The sequence below is a fragment of the Syngnathus typhle genome, linkage group LG1 (assembly GCF_033458585.1).
Source record: "Syngnathus typhle isolate RoL2023-S1 ecotype Sweden linkage group LG1, RoL_Styp_1.0, whole genome shotgun sequence".
In the NCBI taxonomy this organism is placed as follows: Eukaryota; Metazoa; Chordata; class Actinopteri; order Syngnathiformes; family Syngnathidae; genus Syngnathus; species Syngnathus typhle.
This window is the reverse complement of record NC_083738.1, coordinates 18,775,718-18,789,076: the sequence shown is the minus strand read 5'-3', so window position 1 is coordinate 18,789,076 and position 13,359 is coordinate 18,775,718. Positions and strand designations below refer to the sequence as shown.

Here is a 13,359-nt window from a genome sequence, read left to right as displayed (position 1 = left end):
TATTCTGCAATTTAGATCTGGAACATCTTTAGCCAAATTACCAGTAATGTTATCAGTGTAACATCAAGTTGAGACAGTAGAATGAAGATTTGGTGTATGTGACTTTACCCAAACAATTTTGCACATCAACTCCTTTTTGTCGTAAAATAACATCTTAGGAGAAACTGGTTGCAATCTCCGCTAAAATGAAGTGTTTAAAGCTGAAAGAACTTGAAAGACTTACAATTTCCTTGGAGCAGCCTTCCCATACAACAACAACAAAAAAAAAAACATGGATCCTTTTATAAATACAACATCTATAAGGGTGGTATTTGCACCACAAGCTTCAATTAGTCCTGTACATCCACACGCACATACACACGCAAACAGCAGAGTACAGCGACTGATCCAAATACTTCAGTGTGTTCAGTAGTCACTCAAATGTCTCAGTTTCCTCTACTGTAGTGTCCCTCACATGATACAAAATGTGATAAGGATCGAGCGGGGATAAATGTGTCTGTGCTCATGACACTGGGTCCCACTTAGAAGAGAGCGTGCAACACAATCATTCACAGAGGAGAGGGCTGGCTGTGAGTAAACCATCCAAACTAGGATGCTCATCATGGCTTGGAATAAAGATGTTAGGGAGGAAAACACTGGTATTTTTATAATTTGTCTCTAGGAGGGCTTCCAGTTCAGGCGCTGTCACCAGTTTCTACTGCATGGACTTGAAACATGTGTTCCGGCTTGTTGCCCTTGCTGTGGTGCTCCCACATCTGCAAGTAGAGCCTCTCCAGGTCTATCGTGTACTGCTTGGTGTTGAAGAGAGGACTACAGATGCGCTGCTTCCAAACACGTGCCCGAATCATCTTCAGGCTGAGAAAAAAAAAAAGAAAAGGAATCAGCCACAAGCTTGTCAAACATGTCAATGGTTTTTCAAGGTAGTATAAATTTCTTCCTACTATTCCATGTCAGAGCCCAGTTTGACCGCAATGTCCTCATACTCCTGTCGACTATGGGCGATGAGTTCCGGACAGCCAAGGCAGCGGAGTTGTGAAGCAGCTACTCGTGAGGCAAGGGTTTCACCTTTTGTGAGAATGATGTTAATGGAGAACAATCAAGTCAATTGATAGTTCACACAGTCTTTAAAAGTAGTGTTTTATAGTAAAATAACCAAAACCTCACCTGGCATAGTAACCATGGGGGTACCAGCCCACAGAACATCCATGCCTGTGGTGTGACCGTTGCATAGAGGCGTGTCTAAGCACACGTCAGCCAGCTGACCCCTCCTAACATGTTCTTCTTTAGGGGCCACAGGTGAGAAGATGATGCGAGAAGCTGGCAGTCCCATGTTTTGAGCGTACTGCTGGATGTTGGGCTCACCCACAGCGGGGAACCGAAGGAGCCACAAGACACTGTTCTGTACACGTTTTAGGATCTGTAGGGAAGAGTTGCAAAACATTTCAAATACAAGTGTAAAAAGAACAACAAACTATTACGGTGTAGTGAAGAGGCTCTGACTTACATTGGCCCACATTTGAAGAGTTGGGGGGTCAATTTTGTAGAGCTGGTTGAAGTTGCAGTAAACAATGGAGTCCTCTGGAAGACCATACTGAGAACGGGTGGTCACAACAATTGTGCGTGGCACCTCCTCCCCTGTGGCAGCTTTGTTGTTGATCTGAAAAGGGAGTGAAAATAATCATGTGTATAAACAGAGCACGCCAACACAAGGCAAGTAAGGGTTCTCCACATCAACAGATAGCACGTATGTGACCATTCACACTAACCAAAGGTAAGCCGCTACTTAATTGGGTATTTTTCAGACTGAAGTTTTACCTCCATGAACCATCAAACAAACTTAACATTTATATTGGGCGCAGAGCTATCGCTTGAATGTCAGTTAGCACTGGCTCATTAGAAACGTGTGGAAAATAATCATCTTTGTGTACTGCCTACCTGTGTGGTGGCAAGACCGTTGCTGACGGTGAAGCTGTTGATGGTGACCTGTATTTGGCCTTGGTTGACCATATTGATGATTGCTTCTGCAGCCGTGTTCATGGGGATCACTGGCATAGACAATGCTCCATTTGTGTCGGCGGCAGGTTCCTGATTGTTGTCACATTTCATCTGGCCAACAAAATAGATTTCACCCAAGTTTGAGTTCTATGTTCAACAAATGTGATCAAAATTGCCAAATAAATAAATGAAAATAAAAGTCATCCTTAGTCAGCTAGACTTGTGCTCATTTTAGTATTGTTTAATCACTCATATCACTTTTGTTCAACCTTCAAAAATGTTACCCACCTTTATCACTTTGACATCTGGCAGACTGTCCAAGAAGGCTTTCAAATCTATACCATTGAGAACGATGCGGTTGTCAAAGATGTGTCCATTTGATTTGAAATCAATCACAGCCTTTTTCTGTGGGTACAAAACAATAGACACAACTTTGAGACTCTACTAAGAAAAATAACTAAATCTGAAAATTAATGACACCACATAGAGACAGGACAAACCTTCAGATGAGGAAACATGTTGGCATGATCTCCAATGAAAAAGGTATGTGGCATGAAGGCAACCTTCTCCGAATATTGCTCGACTACTTCGCCAGGCGATGTCTCTTTGTCAGTGATGATGTAGTCCATGAAAAGAGCGCCGCTGGTTCCAGGGTAACCTAGCCACATAGTCTAACGTGGGTAAAGGAAAAAGATAGTTAAAACAAGCCATACAAGATTGACTCTGAGACAAGGCCAAAAATAAAGCTTGAAATAAGAGCCAATATTTTTATCTTACCTGTATAGGAGCAGGTCGGAGGGCAAACAGCTCATTTCGAGCACCTTTGGTGTAGCCATTCATGTTGACAAGAATGTGAACCCCATCCTGGTGAATGCGATCAGCTGCCTTGCCATTACAAGGAATCTAAAAGTAATGGTACTAGTATCAGTAACATCCTCTTTAATAGAATATTGACACATTTACAATTATCAGTAGAAAACACAATAGGTTACCTGTGAGAGGTCTGTGAAATTATGAGCCTCTGCCACGACTTTCACTCTGAAGTTTGTACTGTCATCGGGGCTCAGTGCGTAGCAAAACACCTTGGGGAAAAAGAGAAAGTTGGAGCAATGAATATACATGATGAGATACTTGGATACAAACCCTCCCTCTGCTGTGGCGAGCCCTGACGGGAGCAGTCAAGAGAAGAAGGGTTTACAGTGAAGGTGACTCACCTCAAATTTCTCAGGATTATGCATCCCAGGAATGGATTGCATCAAGTGGGAAGTCGGGTGGTTGCCAAAGTCTGAGCTGACATAACCAACACGCAGACGTCCACCGCTGGCCGTCAGATCTTTTGGATGCTCGTAGGCAGGTTTGTGCAATGCATTAATCTGCTCAATAAACAAATGTGTACACGTGACAGCGTCAGAGGGGCTCATTTTACAGTAAGAGCGCTGCATAGCTGAACTTTGATCATCAATCTAAAACAGGGGTGGGCAAACTACGGCCCGCGGGCCACATCCGGCCCACGGGACCGTTTAATCCGGCCCGCCAACCCTGAACAAATTGTATTACTAAACTTTTTTTTTTTTTGGTCATTTTGCCTGCAATGACTGCGTTTCGCCAGTAGATGGCGAAGCGCTCGCCTGCGCATTTACTACCGGAAGCCGTGTCAGAAAGCTCGGTGCACACTCACAAGTGCGTGTACGTACTCAGTAGTACGGACATGGTGCACTCTCGCTCTATTCTTATCAGTCCCGAATTTAGAGCGTGGGCTGTGACGACAGCATTCTTGTAATTCGCGCGCTGAGCTTTCAGATGCAGTTTTGCGCTAAAGCCACCCACAAACCTTCCCCTGGAATCCTTCCATTAAAATGAGTGGCCCGAAGAAAAGAAGTGAGTGCCGAATGTTAAAAGAGAGTGGCCAATTTGGCCCGACGTACGCGACGTGACGTTCAGCCACATCAACATCAACCCGTCACAGATCGAGGTAAACGGACCAACACCTCGCATCTCTCCTAAGAATTTCCACAACAAATTTTACTCCAGACTATGACGCACTAGCAAAAAAGGGAGACCAACAACACTGTTCCCACTGAAAATGAACGGGAGGCTCTCAAGTTTATTGTAAAAAAAATGCATTTTGAATATGATTTGTACACATAGCAGGGATTGAAACTAGCGACCATTCTCATTTTCAAACAATGCAGGATGCTCAAGGACATTGATGCACCACCTATTTGCGACTAATCTTAACCTGTAAACTTCTTAAGGCTTACTTTAAGGAAGTGTTTCCCGTTTCCTCACCTCTGTTACCAGGTGTTTGTGAGTTAAAACTCTGCTCTGATTTTCAGATACCCCTCACCGTGTTGCTGTTTTGATTACTTTATTTGGATGTATGCTTTCACCGATTCTTCAAGAATTCAAGAATATTTGGTCAGAATGTTTGCCGTTTGATGTGATCTCATAAGATAAACATCTTTCATTAATCTGACCTGCAGGCACTGAAGTGATGGAGACTGCTATTCATAATAACGTGTCGTATTTTATGAGAATCACTGATAGCAGTTTTTTAGTGAATTATTATTATTATTATTTTTAATGCTGTTAATAAATGCATTTGTTTTCAAAAAACTTGTTTGGAATATCCATGCTTTACTACCTACTAAAGGCCAAAATCTTTTATGCAATGACCTTTGCAGGTCGCTTATATGACTTCACACAAAGCCTACCTCCATCTGCTCCTGGTTCGGCCCTCCGGTCCAAATTTAGAACCCAGTTCGGCCCGCGAGTCAAAAAGTTTGCCCACCCCTGATCTAAAACAACGTCACTATTGAAGGTACCCTCACATCCACCAGCCAAACCTCTGACAACAACCCAGTGGCACCTGTCACTTCCACCAGAGCCCACCATCCCAAAAGCAACTCAAATGTTACTTTGAAGAGAGTGTACCTTGTCCAGGCAAAGGTTTCCATGGCGCTCAGCAATGGCCTTTCGAAAGCCGTGAGAGAGCGGATATAACATGCTGTGGTGAGGGTGCACCGATGGTAAGCGGTTCTTCTCCAGTTGGTCGGCAACAATGCTCACTAGTTTTTTCATGCGCTCATCATAATCCGTCCAGTCGCACACAATCTGAAAAACAGGGCAAAATTCCATGACTTAAGACTAAAAAACTGTCATGTAACACCATCCGTATAAACAAATGTGTAAATGGGGAGAATCCAATATAAACAACACAAACCTGCAAGCAATGTGCCAGGTTACAGTAAGCGTCAGGGAAATCAGGCTTGAGTTTCAAGGCAGTGCGGTAAGATGCAATGGCCTCTGGGATGTTTCCAGAATCCTAACAAACCAACATACATCCCCATACATTAGAAACATGATACATTCTTATTATAAAGAATACTCAACCATGGCATTATTGTACAAAACGTTTTGTCCCTTTCGATTCCCATAACGGTAGCAAGAGTAATCCTACAGTTACAGCTACTAACAATTCTTGTAATAACAGAGCTAGGTTGATAGAATAAAATGTCAAAAAATAAGTGTTGCTACAACCAGAAGAAAAGTCACAATACATACTTTGTGTATTGAAGCCAAATTGCTATGAGCGTCAGCAAAAGCAGGATTGATCTGGATGGCACGAGTGTAGCACTGGAGCGCTCCTTGCACATCTTGCATTTCCTTCAGCGTGTTGCCCATGTTTGAGTAGGCGTCCGCAAATGTGGGGCTGATTCTGTAAATCACGGACAATGTGTTAGCGCCTTGTGTCATCAGTGAACAGCATAATTCTTGTTAACACTTAAAACGTCATGTTCTGCTGCACAAGAATAAACGTCCAAATGGTATATTATTGTACGAATGCAAACCTGATGGCTTCCTTGTAGTGCATGAGGGCCTCCTGGAGTTTCCCCTGCTGCTGCAGGACACTGGCCAGGTTGGAGTGAGCTGCAGCAAACTCAGGGAACACCTGGAAACATATCATTAATAGAAACCATTTTGATCATTCTCTTGAACTGACATTTTGCCCAATTGTACACGCTTTTCAAGTTGTACCTCTAGTGCTTTCCTGTAAAGCTGGACCGCCTCCTCAATGTTGCCCTGTTCACGTTTGATGTTCGCCAAGTTGTTAAGGGAGTCTGCATGCGTCGGGCACAAACGCAAAGCTGTGTTGTAGCACTCTTCTGCCTCAGACACCTGGAAAGACATTGGCCAGGATAAGTGTCAAATGACGTCACAGACCCTCCAAACTCCTGGTCAATTGTGCAAATCCATGCTCTTAGCCTTACATTGCCTTTCTCCTTCAGCGCATTTGCCAAATTGCAGTAGGCATCTGGAAAGTGAGGCTGCAGCTCAATGGCTCGGCGGTATGTGTCGATAGCCAGGTCAATGAGGCCTTGCTCGTAGTAGACACAGGCCAGGTTTCCATGAACAACTGCATGGTTTGGACTTAGACTCAGGGCTCGCAAATATCCCGCCACAGCTCTGGAAACACAACCAACACTGAATTGCATGCAACCGCGTCATCAAAACATTTTTTAACCTTATTCAGTTATTTTATACAGGATATGTAAGGCACACATGTCAGGATTGAGATAACTGACCTATCAAAGATTCGGGCTTCCTTCAAAACGTTTCCTAAATTAATGTAGGCATCAAGGAAATTTGGGTCCAGAGTCACCGCCTTCATTACACGCACACACACACACGGGATTAACAAACGATACTTCAACATTTTTCTACCAGGTGTTTGAAAATATAGCAACAGACCTTTTCAAAATGGTGTATGGCCAACCATATCTCCCCCTGGGCATTGAACACACAGCCCAGGTTGCTCCACGCCACAGCGAAGTTGGGCTGAGTCTCAATGGCTTTCAGGTAGCAAGCCTTGAGTTCCCAATGGAAAAAGAGACAGGAAAGGAAACAGATAGAAAGGGAATAGTGTGGAGGGGGGAGGACAAGGGGTTGTAAAAAAACAAACAAACAAAAAAAAGGTTGAGAATAAAAAGCAAGAAAAAAAAAAAAAAACCAAACAAACAGAAAAGGGCAGAGAATGCAAAATTAGTGACTTGTCTCCAGGAAAACAAAAAGTGAGTCTACAGCATGGGCTCGCTTGCGCCAAAGTCTGCTGCGCGAAGCTGCACTGCTTCTTCCTACGCTGCGCTGATCCAACCAACACCTACACATCGACCACCATCGCGCAGTCATGGCCACCATTTTAAAAGCCCGGTGGCAAAATTAATATCAATCTTACAGTGCACTTAAAAAAAGCTACAACCCCAAACTGCTACACTATTATCTAGCTAAACAAAAACATGTACGACATCTCACAACCTGCGATGGTGACCTGATTGTGCAGGTGATGGTCCCTGAAATGCTTGCGCGACAAAATCACGCAGGTGCGCGAGGTGGACTACTTGCCGCCGCCACCACAATGCGCCACGCTTGCGCAGCCTTGCTCGTGACAGAGGCCATGGCTTTGCTGCTTCGCTTGCCAACCATCTTGGTGCAACAGGCACACACCACCCCCTCAGGCAGAGAATCTGCCACACCAGACTGGCACAGACTCACAGCCACCATTCTCTCTTGCCATTAAGAAAACATTAGCAGAGCAAGGTTATAATGCAATGCTATGATTTGAAGTCCGCAGGGACTGTTGGGGGCGAAATATAGGGATGGCCAAACTTCAGAGAAATTGGGGCATTTGGGGGCGAGGCTGGTTTCAAGGGTGGAGTGGTCTGCAACCAAGAGGTCACAGGGATTGGGGTAGGGGGTCGCATGCTGGCGCGCTGTGCATTTTTAGTTGCCTGGAGGGCATCGCTGCGCAGCCCCTGCGCTACTGTAGACTCACAGCGCAATATCGGTATCATCACAGCGCTGCAACTCAACAAAGAAGGGAAACATAAAACAAAACTGGAAAGTAATAAAGAGTTATGTAGGAGTTAGAGCGTTCTTAGTTGGTTTTCACCATTACTGCTTCCAAATCCAAGTTTCTTTATGTACTTAATCTAAAACTCAGTCATTAGTATAAGCATATCTTAAAAATGCTTACTGTCATTTCTTTTGCTACTCTTTTTCATTTGCTCTTCAAGAGATGCCACAAGAGAGGAGCTCAAGCATGAAGTGAGGTGGTTTTTCTTTTGCTGGCTGTTACAAACCCGTTACCATATTTTTGGACTTTGTCAGAGTGGTGGCCGCGGCTGGCTGGAAGAAGAGAAGACTGAGGCTGCCCCTAGTGTTCCTTTCCGCCGGGCACCTACGCAGGTATAGTGTCACCCACCTGAAACCTTCTATACAACAATTTCAGTTGAGGAAAAAACCAAAAGAGACAGAATCAGAAACAACATTGTTAGTAAATTGGATCAACAATGCATTTGTCTTTCAATATGGAAATGTAGCAGGTTCTTCCAAAACACACAACAAACATAAACCGACTATATGTAGTATTCTTTCATGCAAAAAATGTTGCGTTCAAAAGAAAACCCCAAAAATGCTTGGGGGAAGAGAGGGGGAAGAAAGGCTTTGCGTGTTCATAGTTTCAAGTTCTATCAGTTGTGTGAATTTAGTTTAGTTGCCATGACAGGAGGGCAGCTACTGGCTTGACCTTAAACATAATGAACTGATCCCATTGCTTGGGGGATATTACATACTGAAGCAAAATGGAAGAATAATTAAATTGTTGATTTTCTGCCTTATAGCATTCTCAGGAACTATTTTAATGCTTAAAATGCTTTGTCCTGGCCTGCTCTCTTGAATCCTGGCCAATAGGGTAAGGAGAAAAGTCTGTGGTTTATTTGGATCTAGAAGCCTCCACAGCTCTGAAATGAAGAAGACATCGCCGTTGCTGCGCACGCCTGCCCTTTTGGAGCCGCATCTGACGCAGGAGGTGGAGTATAGATTGTGAGCTGACTGCCGGACACCAATGGAAGGCACCACTGAAAGGAACCTGAGTTTACGGTAATCAAGCTTTTGCAACCACATGGTTGACTATTTAATGGTATAACAAAAGACATGGCATAGTGAGACAGAGTTAACTAAAAACAAGATTGGGCACTGTTGGAAGAGCTCTCTGGCACTTTTGGGGGAAGGGTGATAGGTCAGGAAGGCAGCTCTAGGCGCGCACACTCCACCAATCCTTAGCAAGCGCGCGGGGGTGGAGCGACAGAGCAGAGGAGCTTGACACTCCCTCACACTCCATCCCCACTCCTGGAACACACCACCCCCATCTAGCATAAAGTAAAATGGCCTGTAACCACTGGGACAACTGCACACCTCCAGATTTGACCCAACCCAGGGAAGGGAGCCCCATGTAATCGGGAAAGAATTGAAGTGGCAAATAGAAGCAGTAAAGAACTGAAGTGGCAAATAGGAGCCTAAAAAATAGTCAGTGTGAATGGGAGGGGGGGTGGGGGGATGGAGGTAACAAGTGTAATGTCCATTAACTGGAGATAATACTAACGTACAGTGGCTAGGTTACAAACCATCTTATCTTTAGCACTGCAAATATAAACTAATGACTTATCAGTTCATATATTCTTCACAGACCGAGCCAGTATTTTCCCCCCACAGTCACACTATCAAATGCATGGAAAACAATATTGAGTGTCAAGTCTTCTCACTTATTAGAGCCTTTCTTCCTAAAGGGGGAGAGAGGGGGAAGGGGGGGTTGACTTCTTGTATAAGGTCAAGCTAAACCAAAAGGAATTGAGACAAATGATCATTAATGAGGTTGAAGGCATAAGAAGTCTACAATATTGTGGGGAACTATAATCGTTTTTGTAAAATTTGATCGAAAACGTTTTAGCATTAAAAAAAGTTTTTATTTAGGTTTACTCACATGGGCTTTAGACAATTTATGGTCCAAAACTCCCAAGTATGCAAGGCACAATTCTACTGGGAGGAACTAGGCCTGTTTTCTGAGATATTGTATAATGGGCTTTTTCTTTTTGTTCAGAAACAAAAACAAAAGTCAGTTGACAAAGAATGGCTTCAGTAAGAGAAGTGACACTAAAAGCACACATCAAAACACCACATGATTTCGAACACCAGACCAGGATGACGTACCTTGGCCTCTTCCAAGCGCCCAAGTGCTTTAAGTAAGTTGCCCAAGTCACTGCGCACACAGTAAAGATCCTGGCAAAGACAAACAACTCACTTGAATATTTTTCAAACAACTGTTTTGAAGCTTACTTTTGCTTGCTCTGGCTACTGGTGGCTCGGTCTGAATTCAGCGCGCAGCATTCGACTTACGGGGTTATACTGTAATGCAGACACATAAGCCTGCACCGCTCCTTCCATGTCCCCTGCAGCGACCAGAGCTGCCGCCAAGTTGATGTAGCCATCGATGAAGTCGGGCTTCAGTCGCAGAGCATGGCGGTAATGTTCAATGGCTTCCTGCAGTTGCCCTCGCTCCTTGTACACGTTCCCCAGGTTGGAGTAGGCCTCGGCCAGCATCGGGTTCTGTTTAATGGCCAGCGTACTGAAATGAGCTGACCTGTTGGTTCGGAAACGGGACAAATGAATCAAAGTTGGTAAGTGACTATTTAGCACCAAGGCGCATGATGAAAAGGAGCAATAGCAGTATGTGACAGGAAATCTGCAGCCTATATTTATCCACACGGCCTTGGACATTTTTTTACTCAACTGCAAACAACGCTACTTCAGATTACATTTTTAGGGAGAAAAGCAAAAAGTAAAGCAGAATGGACAGAACTAATCTGACTGCACATGCTTCAATGTAATGCAAATGATGCATTTAAGTTCGCGGAGTGCGCACATAGGCCTCCTGGAATGGTCACCTTATAACAGCCTCATTAAAACTAAGCAGAAAACAAAGCAAGTCTCGACGATTAATGTGAGCCAGTTTATGTGCTTCTGAATGTTTAGAGTTTAAATGGACTCATCAACCAACCATTTGATGTTCCTGAGTGAACGATTGCATGCATAAACTGAAAGAACAGCACGTAATTTCCTTAGAAGATGGTGGCGTGTCTAAGCTGAAGAAACATCACTTCCTATCGGTTTTGATTTCCCGAGGAGGAAAAAAATAAGCCACCTGCTTAACTTGATGGCACATCCTGTAATGTATCAACTTCAGGTTCTAGAACAAAACACTTCTCCAGCTCTCCCGACAAAACACACTATGGAACTAAAAGTCATATTGACGCTGTGATTGCATGTAATCTTGTATCCAGAGTGACGCAGCAGACAGAGACTGCAGAGGTCCATTGCAAAAACAAATTACAATTGGCAACTTTTCACCCCACACCAAGTGATTTGAGCACAGCACGTCTACCGGCATGCTACAACTGAAGAACTCCACATACAATAAACCTCAAAATTTTGCAAACCACCATTTGGTCCACAAATATCTGATCTCAAACTGAAAATCTACACGAGTACACTGATCACATTACGGTCAGATATACTTACATCCTCAAAGTTCAAAAATTCAACCTGCAACATGTTGGACAATTATTTCATGATGAAACCTGTTACAACGCAAGCCACCACCAACTGCTATTTAATTGATGAGCAAGCAAATCTCCCAGAATATGATTTCCTGACGACAGAAGAAATTGTGACTCGCGATGCATGGGACCGTTGACGAGCCCACCTCACCTGTCAAGCCTTCGGCACTGGAAGTGAATGGAGGACAGAAGCAGCAGCACGCCTGTGTTATCAGGCTCTTGGCGCCACAGCTGCATGCAGTGGCGCTCTGCTGCTTCAAAGTCCCCCGACTGATATTCGCGATGTGCCAGCTCAGCCAACCCTTGGAAGGAAAGAATACGTTTTGTCGGTTCTGGAGCACCAACACAGTCCAAGGAGCAGGGGGGAGGGGTGGGGTGGGGAAACAAGACATTAGATGTGATGGATGGAAAACGGCAGACAAATGAAAAATAAATCATAAATATCCATAAAATATAATAATTACATAAACTGAACAGAAAAGATGGAAATTTTCATTCAGCATAAGAACGTGGAAAAAAAGTTCTTGAGAGTTACAGTAACATATTTCAATAGAAGTGGGGAAACCGGAATTAAAAAACACTTTTTAAATTAGGCAATCTGTAGAAAGGGGCATTTTTACATGCATGAGAAACGTCAACATTAAGCAGTACAAGAAGTTAAGGTAATGATTTTACTTAAAAAGTGCATGCTGCCAACTGCTTCACTTCGATATGACGACGAAATACATGCATGGGGTGAAAAACAAATATGGGAGGGGAGCAGCATAACAGCCTTTATTTACAGAAAGGGTTAGCATCAATGCCAAAGTATTGCTTTTGTATTAATCCCCCATACACCTAATTCACACCAACCACAGCAAGCTTGCATATACAAGTGTATATTACATAAATATCTACATTTTGACGATACGATGTTGTCTGTTTGAAACTACTACGATACATGACGTAGAATTTAATATTGACTATGTAACACCTCGATCACATCAAAATTCAAAATGATGGCCCGTTTCTCGTGCGCCCTCCACGCACTTCTTGCGCCATTTTCTTTTAAAACGAAACCAACCTGTACTGTCAGCCACGTTCCCCACGGAGCTCGTCATCTCCTCGGTCTTCGAGTCTTGCGCGTTGGACGTCAATGTGTCAGCCGTCAGGTTTACAGTTTAAAAAGAAAAGAGGTCCGACCCGGCAGTCGTCTTTGTCCCACAACGAGCAGCAAGCACGTTGCCAGCCAAACGGCGAACCGTTACACCTTTAATTTTCGTCACGTCACGCGCTGTTACCTTGACGTTGTAGCTCGTACCAGGTTGAAAAATAGCCAAACAATTAAAGTCGTTACACGATAGGTATTCGGAGTGACATTAAATTTGTTTTTTCGCCTCAAGCTAAAGCTAGCTAAAGCTTCGTGACAATGCACTCAACGAGTAGAAAATGGCGAAGTGGGTGTAACCAAATTTTAGGCAGAAAGTAGTTCCGCTTCTTGACAATACGACGCAAAAAGCGCTTATAACATCGAATAATATTTTATTCACTTAAGATGTATTACTTGTATGTAGAATTCTTACATTATTTATAAACTAGTCACAAATCTAACGGGCTTCTCTGTAAAAATAAAAATTAAAATAAAAAAACAGTGGTGCACTATTATGCGCGGAAGTATATATTTGCGCAGTAATGATAAGGACAGCCATGGTGACTAAAACCGTTGCGCAAAGTGATCACGTGACAGCCTAAAATACTGTCTGTGCAGATATTACGAGTTTGCGACTCTATTATTTATTTCCCACCAATTCATGTAAAATTCATAACTTATCTATACAAACCTTAGAATACACAATTATTTCTGTAACATTACGAGTTGGGGACTGTCTTAATTATTTCCCACCAACCATATTACATGTGAAATTCATAACTT

At 43.4% G+C, this 13,359-nt stretch overlaps 1 protein-coding gene across 4 annotated transcripts; it reads right to left on the bottom strand.

Annotated features, from left to right (window-relative positions):
* Window positions 1-88: 88 nt before the first annotated feature.
* Window positions 89-12,894, bottom strand: ogt.1 (O-linked N-acetylglucosamine (GlcNAc) transferase, tandem duplicate 1). Of its 4 annotated transcripts, none has more exons than XM_061279947.1 (22): window positions 12,511-12,894; window positions 11,599-11,779; window positions 10,228-10,471; window positions 10,042-10,110; window positions 6,748-6,864; window positions 6,582-6,661; window positions 6,267-6,462; window positions 6,034-6,174; window positions 5,847-5,947; window positions 5,560-5,713; window positions 5,219-5,320; window positions 4,930-5,109; window positions 3,210-3,368; window positions 2,988-3,077; window positions 2,773-2,898; window positions 2,496-2,666; window positions 2,284-2,400; window positions 1,936-2,106; window positions 1,505-1,657; window positions 1,165-1,417; window positions 942-1,065; window positions 89-855 (listed from the first exon to the last, which is right to left on the bottom strand). In XM_061279947.1, exons 1-22 carry the CDS (start codon window positions 12,545-12,547, stop codon window positions 675-677), a joined length of 3,147 nt encoding a protein of 1,048 aa, XP_061135931.1. In that variant the 5' UTR covers window positions 12,548-12,894; the 3' UTR covers window positions 89-674. The 4 variants fall into 4 exon arrangements, with proteins under 4 accessions (XP_061135931.1, XP_061135933.1, XP_061135951.1 ...); XM_061279949.1 differs by having other exon boundaries at window positions 11,599-11,749; XM_061279967.1 differs by lacking the exons at window positions 10,228-10,471; window positions 11,599-11,779; window positions 12,511-12,894 and adding an exon at window positions 8,143-8,267 and having other exon boundaries at window positions 10,042-10,052.
* Between the last annotated feature and the right edge of the window lie 465 nt (window positions 12,895-13,359).